At 39.4% G+C, this 13,895-nt stretch overlaps 1 protein-coding gene across 1 annotated transcript; it reads right to left on the minus strand.

The window, feature by feature from the left end:
• Nucleotides 1-11,238: 11,238 nt before the first annotated feature.
• On the minus strand, nucleotides 11,239-12,104 carry LOC146887444 (uncharacterized). Its single transcript, XM_085671396.1, has 2 exons — nucleotides 11,962-12,104; nucleotides 11,239-11,887 (listed from the first exon to the last, which is right to left on the minus strand). The coding sequence occupies exons 1-2, from the start codon at nucleotides 12,102-12,104 to the stop codon at nucleotides 11,239-11,241; spliced, it is 792 nt and encodes a 263-aa protein (XP_085527522.1).
• Nucleotides 12,105-13,895: the final 1,791 nt, after the last annotated feature.

Here is a 13,895-nt window from a genome sequence, read left to right on the forward strand (position 1 = left end):
TTGTCTCATTCTATGGCGCATAATGTTTTCGAAGGTGACCTCCAATGTTTGCTGAATCAAGATCCCTCTACAGTCCAAGAGGATATTTGTGCCTTCCTGCACAAAGCGGAGGTGTCAACAATCGCGCTGTGCAAGAGGTTAAATCAGATAAGTCTGACTGAGAAGAGGAGAAATAAGGAAATCTCTGCGGCCAAGATGGAGATAGCTAGGCTAACCACCGAGCTTGTTGACATGGAAAATTTGAAGAAACGGCTGAAGGATGAGGAGACAAGGTCGGCAGAGCTCGGAGTTGCATTGAAAGAGGCTGTGAAGAAATCAGATGAGCTAGAGGTTCGGCTTCATCAGCTAGAGGCTGACATTGAAGAGAAAGAAAGGTCATGGAGGGAACAAGAGGAAAAGATTGTGACCGAAGCTGCCACTACATGTGGTGTAGGTTTTGAAGCTGCCCTAGAGCAGGTTCAGCTTTTATGTCCCACATCGGACCTTTCCGGTGTTGATGCGGAGAAAGTTATGATTGATGGAAACTTGGTGGATGGCTGAAAGGACCTTGCACGGGCGACCTATGTTTCAGTTTATAGAGAGAATGAACTTTTTATGTATTTAGCATTTACCTATTTTGTAACGAACGTCTTCCTTGTTTTTTGTTGAACATTTATTTGCTATGCTTGAATTTTGCTTTTAATATTCGATTATGCCGACATCGTAACCCTCAAGCCAAAACTTCAATATTTGCTTGCGATTCTTCACCGACCCTAAGCCGAGCTTAGGTAGTCGTTTTTAGCGGCTCTTCACCGCCCCTAAGCCGAGCTTAGGTAGTCACTTTTAGCGGCTCTTCACCTCCCCTAAGCCGAGCTTAAGTAGTCGCTTTTGGCGGCTCTTCACCGTCCCTAAGCCGAGCTTAGGTAGTCGCTTTTAGCGGCTCTTCACCGCCCCTAAGCCGAACTTAGGTAATTTGATGAGCAAAGGTACATCAGTAGTTAGGAACAAAAATTTTATTTAAGAACAATATCCTGACCTCACTAAAAAACCCTCATGTTCCTTACGAGGGAAAAATAGTGTCAGTACTACAGAAATGGTTAACTGAAATAAAAACGAAGATTTGTTGCGTTCCATGTTCGTGGGATCTCCAGTCCATCTAAGGTCTCCAGTACGTAAGCGCCATTGGTGAGCACCTGCTTAATACGAAAAGGTCCAGTCCACTTCGGGGAAAGCTTGTGAGCCAGAGGTGTTAAAGGTCAGGTTGGGGGTTCGATCCCCACTGGCAACAACCCACCCAGTATGAATGGACGGAGAAGGGTGAGGGGTTGGGGTGCATCGGGTTGTAGTAACCTGACAGCCTCTAGGGCCCGAGGAGGGGTAGCCAGGGATGTTACAAGGTGGACTGCGGGGTGGTATGATAAGCTAACAAAATCCCGGGCAGCTCCTCGGGCCACTCGGATTTTACAGTTGTTATGCGGCGACGAAGAACCCTCAAAATCACCCAGTTTGCAGCCTCTGCTTGTCCGTTTGTTTGCGGATGCTCAACCGAGGTGAACACTTGACGAATCCCCCAATCTTTGCAGGCAGCCCGGACAATCAATGCTGTGAATTGCGTCCCATTATCCGAGATTAATCGGTGTGGGACTCCAAATCGATAGACGATTCTTTTTCATAAGAAGGCCCGTATCACGCTTGCTGAGATGGATGCTACTGGCTCGGCCTCGATCCACTTTGTAAAATACTCAATGGTCACTACCAAGAACTTCCGTTGTCTAGTAGCCACAGGGAATGGTCCCAGGATGTCAATACCCCAGGTGTGAAAAGGCCACGGTGTACTTATGGAGTGTAATTCTTCTGGTGGGGCGCGGTGAATCTCGGCGTGTAGTTGACATTGGTAGCACTTTCTAACATGCTCTTGACAGTCTTGCTTTAACGTGGGCCAGTAATGGCCTGCACGTAAGACTCTGAGGGACAACGCTCTACCCCCAACATCACTTCCACATATTCCCTCATGAAGCTCGAACATTAATCGCCTACCAACCTCCAGTGTTACACAGATGAGCAAAGGTCGCCTAAATCCTCTCCGAAAAAGCTTTTCGTCTATCAAGGTATACCTAGCGGCATTCCTCTTTATTATTTGGGCTTCTGCCTGATCGGTGGGGAGGCGTCCGTCCGCTAAATACGTAATATAGGGGGCTAACCATGAGCTTGATTGTCCTTCCCCTACTGTCAAGATGCTTAGTGTACAAACCTGCACATCGGATTCGACGTCTGATATTCTGGGAGCTACCAACGTCTCGCGTATTACTGATCTTTGTCTTCCTGGGCATGAACAACTCGCCAGTTTGGATAACAGATCTGCTTGTGAGTTCTGCTCCCGTGGTACATGTATTAATCGGAAGGAGTGGAAGTGAACGACCAAAGCTCGGACAAAGTCTAGATACCGAGCCAGTAGCGGGTCCTTAGCGTGATATTCTCCTGATACTTGTCCTGTGACCAATAAGGAGTCACTTTTTGCCAAGAGGTTTTGTATTCTGAGCTCCTTAGTGAGTAGCATTCCTGCTATAAGAGCCTCGTATTCTGCTTGATTGTTGCTAGCTTGGAATGCAAAGTGGAGCGATTGTTCAATCAGGGTACCCTACGGATCCTCCAAGAAAATACCTGCCCCGCTTCCTTTCGAGTTTGTTGCTCCATCAACTGATAAAACCCATCCTACCGCCGCTTCCTCCTCTTTAGCAGGTGATGGTGTCAATTCCGCAAAGAAGTCTGACAAAACTTGTGCTTTGATCGAGCCATAAGGTTCAAATGAGATGTCATACTCAGAAAGCTCAATCGCCCATTTCACAAGTCGACCGGAGACTTCGGGCTTCTGAAGGATTTGCTTTATGGGTTGATCAGTCATTACCGAGACTGAATGAGCCTGAAAGTAGTGGCATAAGATATGTGTCAAAAAGATAACAACGAGCGCAACCTTCTCAATTTTCTGATATCTAATCTCTGGTCCCCGAAGTGTTTTGCTGACGAAATAGATCGGTTTTTTATCTCCCCCTGATCTTGTATTAAAGCGGCGCTTATGGCCCTGTCGGTGACAATTACATATAACTTCAACGGTTCTCCCTAGATGGGCCGGCATAGTATCGGTGGGTTGCTTAGATGTTCTTTAAGTTGCTAGAAGGCTACCTCACACTCGTCCGTCCATTGAAAACTTTTGCCTTTTCGGAGACACTCAAAATAAGGATGTCCACGATCACCGGACCGTGGTAGGAACCGAGATAGGGCCGCAATCCTTCCCGTCAACCGTTGTACCTCCTTTACGTTAGTTGGACTTCTCATATTCATGATTGCCGCGCATTTGTCCGGATTGGCTTTGATTCCTCTTTCTGTAAGCAAGAACCCTAAAAATTTTCCCGCCTTTACTCCAAAGACACATTTTTCCGGGTTGAGCTTCAAACCATAGTTATTGATAGTTGTAAAGAGCTCCTCCAGGTCGGCAGCATGCGCCTCGGCTGTGCTAGAAGCTACAACTATGTCGTCGACGTACGCCTGAACTTTCTACTTTGGTAGCGGCTTCAAAATTCGATCCATCAAGCGTTGGTAAGTCGCACCCGCATTCTTAAGGCCAAAAGGCATGACCTTGTAACAGTAGGTGGCGGCTTCCCCCATAAATGCAGTTTTCTCTTCGTCTGTCGGGTGCATACTGATCTGGTTATATCCAGAGTAAGCATCCATGAAGCTAAGGAGGCCACATCCCGAAGCATTATCGACCAACATGTCGATGTTGGGCAAGGGATACGAGTCCTTTGGACGTGCACTATTTAGATCGGAAAAGTCGACGCACATTCGCCACTTCCCGTTTGATTTACGCATCGTGACAACATTCGTCAACCACTCGGGGTATTGGATTTCCCGTATGTGTCCCGTCGATAGAAGCTTGTTGGTCTCCTCCTTGACCGCTGCCAATTTTTCTGGCGCCATCTTCCTTCTATGTTGCACTTGGGCCTTGACATTCAGATCAACATTTAGCCTATGTGTGATCACACTGGAACTTATGCCCACCATATCTTGTGCACACCACGCAAAGGAATTGCAATTTCTCTGTAAGACCCTAACCAGTTCGGTCCAAATGGCTGATCCCAAATTCCCTCCAATTTTAACTTTTTTGTCGTCGCCCAAGCTGATTTCCTCCACCTCACCCACTGGCTGGGGTCTTTTATCCTCTCCGCCTATTCGAGGATCAAAGTCTGAAACATCATTTTCTTTTGGTTCGAGCAAGGAGAGGTTATACATGGACCTCCGCACCTTCAAGTTGTTCTCATAACATTTCCTCGCTACCGTCTGATCAACCCTCAGTGTGACGACCCGCCCTGTGTCCGTTGGGAATTTCATCTTTAGGTGAGACGTTGACACAACAACTTCTAATCGGTTTAGCGACGGACGTCCTAATAGGATGTTGTGCGAGGAAGGCGCCTTTACTACTATATATCGAATCGTTATCATCTTTGCTGCCTTGTCATCCGAGAAGGTCGTTCGTAGGTCGGTATACTCCCTGACTTTGACTACATCTCCCGCTAATCCGACCAGCACCCCGTCAAATGGTCGCAATTGGTCCGATGGCACTCCCAATCCAACAAATGCGTCTCAAAACATTACGTTCGCCGAACTCCCCTGGTCGACCAGAACCCAATGAACCCATCGTCCCATGGCGATGACGAAAATTACTACCGGATCGTCTTCATGTGCGATAATGTCTCGTCGATCCTCTTCAGTGAACGTTATGGTAGGCGAAGATTTGCGCGGCAAAATGGCCGAGCTCATCACCACACTCCTTGCATATCTTTTTCGACTTGCAGAGGTTAACCCTCCCCCCGAGAAATCGCAAGTTATAGTGTTCAAATTTGCAAAGACTGGCGACACATGTTCGGATTTTTCCTTTGACGAAAAAGGTTCCTTGGATTGATCCCTTTTTCACACTCGTTTCCCTCCCAGTGATTCACTTCTCAGCCTCTACAACTGGTTGGCCAAGGTGACGCATTGCTCGGTGTGATGTCCGTACATTTGATAAAATTCACACGACTCTTTTATGTCTCTGCCAAGGATTCGACTTGTGGGATCTAGCCACTTGAGGACTTTTGCAACTTCTTCATTTGCCAGGGCCTCTATATGAGCCCCGCCCTTTGTGGGATCCTGTTTGTTAGGTCCCGCCCCTCGGTTGAATTTTGAGACGGAAGCACTGGCGACATAAGGTGAATACCTTTTATCTGCCCTTTTGGAAAAAAGGTGCATTGTTGGTACGCCGAGTATCGCGTGCTTTAATATCGCCATTCACATGCTTCTCCTGCCTGCGCTTTTGTCTCATCACGTCCTCGACTTCTATATGAGTGGTAGCTCGGGACCGTATCTCTAATAAAGATAAGGCTGGGATTCGCTAAACGTGTTAGTGCGCAAACCTTTTACGAAAGCATCTACTAGAATTTCCTCGTTTGGACTCGAAATGTTGGTACATGCATCACAGAAGCGGTTTAGGTATTCTCTCAGTGTCTCATACGAGCTCTGCCTCACATCGAAGAGGTCAGCCATTTTGGGCAACTTGATTCTATTGGCAGTGAACCTCTCTACCAATGTCTGGGCAAACACAATGAAAGAGGGGATTGAAGCGTGAGGTAGGCTGCCGAACCATTTTAGAGTTGTGTCGGCCAGCGTACCCACGAACACCTTGCATCGTACTGCGTCGCTACCCCCCGAAACCAACATTTGTGCATTGAACACCTTAAGGTGTGCTTCAGGATCCGAGTTCCCAGTGAAGGAAGGGATCCTCGGGATGATAAAGTGTTGAGGGACAACCTCGGACATTACGGCAACGGAGAGCGGATAGCCTTCTTCTAGCATGACGAGCTCCGTTCTCCTGCCCCTTTCTTGCTCGTCTCTTGTTTGCATGCGCCTCAGGAGGTTGCCATTCGCACGTTGAAAAGCGTCCTGTCCCCGGATCGTCTCATCCATCTGTCTTCTAGTTTCGGCCGCCTCCTGGCGCACTGCTAAGTTTTCTGCATTCGCCTCCTCCGCGCGTCGGTGAGCTTCCTCAGCCCTTTGTCGAATGAGCTCATTCTCTCGCCTTAATTCCATTATCTGCTGCAAGAGCTCCCTAGTGGTTGGTTCTGGATGGGCATCGTGTGTGTGATTAACCTGATGGTCAGAACCTTGCTCGGGACTTTGGACCATTTTGATTTAAATTATGAGGTATGGGAATCTTTTTTACCGAGAGTCCCACGGTAGGCGCCAAAATGTTCTTGCCGAATTCGTTTCGATTGGATGCCGAACTCAATCCAGCAAGAGCCACTCAAAAAAAACAGTCTCCCCTTTCCTTCCCCCCTTTTCCTCTTATACCGTCTTCCCCTTGCGTGCCTACAAACACGCCAACTAGTCGGGTTGATTCCGTATCATGGGGGATTTAACTGACATCGTGGCCAATTTCCATGCTGAGGGGGTCCTATTATTACGGTTTGACTATGCTAACAAGCAGGAAGTGGGCCATTCGGTCCTTTGTTTGGGCCGATCTGTATTTCACTTAGGCCCGTAGGTCAGATTAAGCTCGGGCGCGTCGGGATATTACATATATATATATATATATATATATTTAAAATTTATATTATTATATTATTTTTATTAAGTTATATATATATATATATATTTCTTGTTTAAAAAGTAAAATAAAAATTAATTTGGTGGATTAATAATTGGATTAAAGATATTAAAGTTTTATATCTAGTTATAAGGTTTTTTCACAACAAGTTATAAAAAAAGTGTGAAATAAAAGAAAGACAGATTAGGAAAAAGAAATTGGAGAATAAAGAGAACAAATAATTATCCTAGTATGATTTATGTATGTTAGATTTATGATTCTTTCTATTATGATATTTCTCCCAAAGTAAGTTTTCCCGAATTAGTATGAACTTTAACTATGATTTTAGAAATTTTTTGTATGAAATTGGCATGAACCTTAATTATATTTTCTCAAATTAGTATAACCCAACATTATAAAATGTTGATATTTTGTATTTTCAACTACATGCAATGAATTAATTGAATAATCTTGAATTGAAATAAAAATTAGAATACTCATTTATGTGAACTCAATAAATTGGGAAGATTAAAATTTGAAAAGTTTGAATTGCAGGATTTATGTAAAGAAAAATAATTATTTTAATTAAAAAAATTATATATAAAAAAATTAATTTGGCACCCCTAAATATTTTCTTCAAGTTCCGCCACTGCCCGTAGATATGAAAACAATAGGCGGATACCCGCACAATGGATACCCGACGGATATGGGTACGGGTACGGGACAAATATTTATCCAGCAGATAGGGTACGAGGGAGCTACTACCCGCCCCGTTGACATCCCTAACTGTTACAAATACATATCATTGCTTTAATAGAAGGAAGCTAATTAGAAAATTAAAAAATATAAAATAATATAAAATTTAAAGATAAATTGACCTAAATTTGTTTGTGAGTTTTATAAAAATATCATAAAAGTAATTTTAAAAGTATTATAAAACATTTTTTATTTTTTTTCTTTACTGAAGTAGCATTGTAAGAAAACTTTTAAGTAATAATAAATTTTAGTGATCAAAATTATATTAAAGATTAAGGTTAAAATACCTTTTTGGTCCCAATTTTCGTCAAGTTTTTTCAAATAAGTCCTAATTTTGGTTTTGTATTCAAATAGGTCCAAATTTTTGTCAATTTTATTCAATTGGGTCCTTTTTTGCTAACACCGTTTAAATCATTAACGACCATGAACAGTGACTGCCACGTGTCACTTCGTGATTTTTTTGAATTTTTTTAAAATTTTTTTAATTTTTAAATTTTTTTTTAAATGTACACGTGTCAACCCAGGAGTGTGTCACATGTTACTTCGGGGGTATTTTGAATTTTTTAAAATTTTTTTTAAATGTTCACGTGTCAACCGAGTAGTGTGTCACGTGTCAAAGTCAATATTCTAAATTCTGGTCCCTATATTTGTTATTTTTGTTCAATTAGGTCCCAATTTTTGTTCAATTAGGTCCCAATTTTTGTTAACATTAACCAATTTGGTCCCTTTTCAAATTAAAACCAAATCTAATTTTTATATTAAAATTCATTTTTTTTATTAAATATTTTTATATAATATATTAAAATTCACATCATTATAACTTTGATATAAAAATTAAATTTGGTCACATCTTCGATAGGGACTAAATTGGTTAATATTAAGAAAAATTAGGACCTAATTGAACAAAAATAACAAATATAGGGACCAAATTGAATATAGAATATAGACTTTGGCACGTGGCATACTACTGGGTTGACACGTGGACATTTAAAAAAAAATCAAAAAAATTTAAAAAAATAAATAAATAAAATAAAATAAAAAATTCAAAAAAACCACGAAGTGACATGTGACACACTCCTGGGTTGACACGTGTACATTTTTAAAAAAAAATTAAAAAAAATTTAAAAAATTTTAAAAAATTTATTAAAAAAAATAAAAAAATAAAAAAGTTCAAATAAACCACAAAGTGACACGTGGCAGTCACTGTTCATGGCCGTTAATGATTTAAACGGTGTTAGCAAAAAAGGACCCAATTGAACAAAATTGACGAAAATTGGGACCTATTTGAACATAAAACCAAAATTAGGACTTATTTGAAAAATCTTGACGAGAATTGAGACCAAAAAGGTATTTAACCAAAGATTAATTTAGAGACTAAATTTCTAATTAAAAATGAGTTTTGTAGTAGTAAAATTTTTAATAACTAATGTTAATTACCAATTTAGAACCAATTTAAAATATAAACCATTTTAATTATTAATTTAGATATTAGTGACTTTATTTTAATAAAATTAATCATTATGCAAGATTGTTCTGTAATATTGTAAATTTAATAAATTAAAAGTGTCAAATAAAAATAAAGATATATATATATATATATATATATATATATATATATATATATATATATATATATATATATATATATATATATTATATTTATTGAGAAATATGTTTCACATGAATATCTTAGTTTTATGTAAAAAGGACGAGGACGGTTGATTTAACCTTAAAATTAAAATATAAATCTTTAATTAAAATGACTATTAAAGAATTTATTACGTTTCATTAAAGTCTCTAAAAGATCCATTAAAAAAAAATAATTTAATTATCATACCTTAAAATTAAAAGATAATCTTTAAAAGATTTCAATTATTATGTCTTAAATCATCTTATATGTTACTACTTTTAATAATAATAATAATATTATTATTATTATTAAAATTATTATTAGTAATATTTGTAAATGTTAATATTATAAATGTATTTGATGTTGGAATTTCTTATATATATATATATATATATATATATATATATATATATAAAATCTATTTATATTTTTTCAAATTGTTTAGAAGCCACAATTTTAGTTACTTACAATGATATCTTTAAATTTTAATTATGAAATTGTATTGTTTTTAACTTCATTTGTTATTCTATATATATTGCTTATAATGAAGATTTTAAATTTAAATTGGATTATCTAATGTAAATCAATTCATATAATTAGTAATTGAATGGGTTGATTTTCACAATACGATAAGTAACATTAACTAACAATACAATGAACACTACAACCTTCAACACATCTACTTTTCATTATTATTGTTGTTGTAAGTATATCTGATTAAGGTCATGTTTAAGATTCCACATTAATTTGACTAAATATAAAGAAATTTATAATATGTAAAATAATTACATAAGCTAATTTTAATTAAGTTATATTTAAAAATTATTTTTTAACACAACAAAAATAATTTTACGGTTTAAATAAACTCAAGTTTTGTTGATAAAAGGCTTAAATACACATTTGGTCCCTATTTTTGTTAAAATTATTCAATTTGGTCCCTATTTTGGTTGTTTGTTCAATTTAGTCCTCGTTTTGGTAAAATCGCATTCAATTAAGTCCTTTTGGCAGACGGAGTTAAAATTTTAACGGCACAGTGACACGGTGTAACTGTTTGGCCTACGTGTCAGTTTTTGGTCAGTGACGTTGGCACAGTAAACTTATATGGCCGTTGGAAATTTAAAATTTAGGGAAATTGATTTGGGGAAGAAATTAGGGTTTGAGAAGTGTGAAGCAAAATTGTGGCCAATCCAGCTGTTTCACTCCATCCAGTGTGTGATTCGAAATTGGCGTTTGAGAGGTATGTCTCGTCACCACTCGTCTTCCTCCTCTTGCTGTAACAGTTGGGGGCAACAAAGTTACAGTGGGTCTCATATTCGTGATTCCAAGGGTATGGGTTTAATCCCCATTTGCAAATGTGGAGAAGTTGCAGTGCTTCGAGTGGCAAGAACTTTGAAGAATAATGGCAGACAATTTTGGAGTTGTTCTAAGTTCAAGAGTGTTGCTTCCAGTGATAATGTGTGGTGTAACTACTTCAAGTGGTGTGATGAAGAATTTTGTGATGAAAGAGATGGTATTATAGCCCAGTAAAGGATGGAGATTTCAGAACTGGAGATTTCTGTGAGGGCTATGAAGAAAACGAATCAATTTTTGTTACGATTAGTTATTGTTGTTGTTGTAATCTTTGTAGTCATGCTGCCAATAATGTTTAAGATTCAATGTCTGTAGTTGATGATGATGATTTGTTGGTGATGATGATGTTTTGTTGGTGTTGAAGTTATGAATGTAAAAAAGCAGTGTTGTAACTTGTGAATGTTGTGTTTGTTTGTAATGAAGCAGGGTTTAGTAATGTGCAATTTAAGTCCTTATTTTAAGTTCATACGATAGTTTAAAATGTGCAATTTGGTCCCTATTTTAAGTTTAAAATGTTCAATTTGGTCCCTTTTTTTAATTTAAAATGTTTAATTTGGTCCCTGTTTTAAGTTTAAACTGTTGAATAGAGTCTCTGTTTTATAACACAACCTGCCAAATAGAAGTGGAAAATAAACCAACATATAATTGAGTCCATATTGAACATACACAACCTGCCAATCACACAAGTCCAAATTCCAATCACAACTCCAATCTTGGAGGCCAATATTCATTCAAGTGCAATCAAAATGTGCTGAAGTCATGGAATTCAGATGTTCAACAAAAGTGTGCTGGACAAACAAAGTTAACAAACATAGTACCAATTACTACAAAATTACTACCAAAACAGGCCTAAATACATCAAAAGTTATCTCCTAAGTAGGCCTAATTAAAGCACATCAAAAGTTGTTCAAGTTGGTGGTCTTCGAATCTGCAATTTCTGCCTGCAGCTTGGTTGCCCAGTCTGTTGTGAGACTTCATGTGCCTGCTGTGAAGGTTGTGTTGGTTGTGTGGTCTGCTGACTTGATGGTGGTGGTTGTTGTGTAGGCTGTGTTGGTTGTGTGGACTGCTGACTTGATGGTGGTGGTGGTTGCTCTGTAGACTGCGGTTGCTGAGGGAGTTGTGGACAATTACTTCTGTTATGTCCCACTTCACGACATACCCTACATCTCTTTTGATGGCCACCTTTCCTTAACTCAGTATCATTTTTCTTTAATTCCCACTGCTCCAATCTCCTCTTTTTCTTTGGCCTACCAGGTAATCTCCTTTTGAGGGGGGGTTGGACATCATTGTAGGAAGTCCTCTCCCACAGCAGTTGCCCATTCACTGGATAGATTATGGAGTGGTATGTTTCTTCATAAGTGCAAATTCTGAACCAATGTGGTATGAACTCCTCTGCATTTAAATTTAAAAACCTCATTGCAGCAAGTGCATGGCAACAAGGAATACCACTGAGCATCCATTTCCTGCACGTGCATTGGTGTGTGTCAATGTTGACTTTGTACTTCTCTCCAATAAGTGAAATGTGCTTGACTTCAAAAATCTTTTCTCCTGCCCAACTATCAAAGCATAACAGGTTAGCAAATTCAATAAATGATAAATAATAATTGTGTCAAAATGCTTATTTAAATACCTTGGAATCCAGTTCTTTGTTAAGGTTGATTCTTCTCGCAGCCTAGTTGTAATCCTTGGGCAGGTTGAACCTTTAAAAGCTTTCACCTTCTTCCGGTTTTTGGCCCACCTCTTCATCAAATAAATTCTGATGTCCTCTAACATTGATACTATTGGTTTAGTCCTTGCATCAATTATATTTCTTCCACTATGAATTGTATACGTCCTAACAGCATCTCTGAAGTGTTCCTTGTCATGGAAATATGTTCCCACTTCCCACTTGTGGTCTGCCATGGATTTTGGCATCACAAACATCCCAAAAACATCTCCAGTGTTATCCTCTGATTCACAATCAGATTCTGCACCACTCAATAATTCATCCGACACCCACTGATCATCAGAAAGACCTCTATCTATGTCTTTACGCACCTTTCCCCTGTGTTGACTGTCACTTTCATTCTCTTCTTCACTTATGCCCACTTCAACTGCAATACAACCCACATCATTATCAGAAGTATTGTTGTCCCCCATTATATTCACAGGAATATCAACAAATTCCTCATCTTCAGTATCAGATTCATCCCAACTGTGAACCTCTGCCTCAATATCCACCTCATCCAAACCTGCTGCACCACCCAAATTACCTTCAGCCTGACCTCCCAAATTAACTTCAACCTCACCTCCATTTCCATCTTCATCCAAACCTGCTGCACCACCCAAATTACCTTCAGCCTGACCTTCCAAATCAACTTCAACCTCACCTCCATTTCCATCTTCATCCAAACCTGCTGCACCTCCCACTTCAGCTTCAGCCTCACCTCCCAAATCAGCTTCAGCCTCACCTCGATTTTCATCTTCAGCCTCACCTCCCACTTCACCTTCATCCTCACCTACTGCAGCTCCCAAATCAGCTTCATCGTCACCTAGATTTTCACATTCATCCTCACCTACTACAGCTCCCAAATCAGCTTCAGCATCACCTCCCAAATCAGCTTTACCCTCACCTCCATTTCCACCTTCATCCTCACTCAAACCTCCACCATGCCCCAACTCAGCATTAACTTGAACAATTGCATATTCCAAATTATCATCTATATCATCATCTACAACTATTGCTTCTGACACAATATGAACCACAAACAAGTGCACTTCCCCAGTACGCTTAGCAACATTTACCATATTAATTGACCCATTATCATCATACAACAACTGCAACCGTCTATCTACAGCATACCATAATTCTTTAACTTCTAAATACCCCATTAACTTAAGTGTGTCTAACACCTCAAAATACCCTCATGTGTCTGGGTCACATGACCACTGATCAATCAATCCACCCACATATAAAAGTCCACCATTTTGAACAAAATGTCCACCATGGTGGACCACAACCTTGAATCTCCCGTCACGCATCTAAAAACAAAAAATTATATGCTATCAATTAAACAGGGGACCACATACCTCAAACATGAATAAACAAAGGGGAACACAAGGGGACCACCGAACACATATAATATTACTCTACCCACTATCGAAAGCGACAACACAATACACAATAAACCATAAAGCTGTAAAATCCACCGCAAATCAACCACAAATTAAGAGGCAGTATAGAAATCAACCCAAAAAGTTCAACTTTTTAAACACTCAAACACAAAGATATAAAACCCACCGCAAAGCCAACGCAAACCCACCATAAACGAAAAATACAACTCCAAGACGAGTCAATAGTACTAACCTGCACTTGGTTGACGCTCCAAACTTGAATGCGAATCTCCAATCGCGTTCTCCAACCACAATGTCGAAGAACCTTCAATCGCAATCACGCTCCAAACTTGAATGCGAACCCTAACTGATGAACTCTCCAGTCGCAAAAACCCTAATTTTCTGACTAACCCTAGGCCATCTCTCGAATGTTCTCCACGATCTCCTTCGTTCCCTCTTCACTCAAATGAT

The sequence above is a fragment of the Vigna unguiculata genome, chromosome 3 (assembly GCF_037176805.1).
Source record: "Vigna unguiculata cultivar grain cowpea cultivar isolate G323 ecotype 2 chromosome 3, ASM3717680v1, whole genome shotgun sequence".
Classification (NCBI taxonomy): Eukaryota; Viridiplantae; Streptophyta; class Magnoliopsida; order Fabales; family Fabaceae; genus Vigna; species Vigna unguiculata.

What these genes read in the sequence shown, in the direction of transcription:
- LOC146887444 (XM_085671396.1), bottom strand. Translation starts at nt 12,104, where the DNA reads ATGTTAGAGGACATCAGAATTTATTTGATGAAGAGGTGGGCCAAAAAC. An exon ending in ACAAAGAACTGGATTCCAAG is followed by an intron (nt 11,888 to 11,961) that starts GTATTTAAATAA and finishes ATGCTTTGATAG; the next exon opens with TTGGGCAGGAGAAAAGATTT.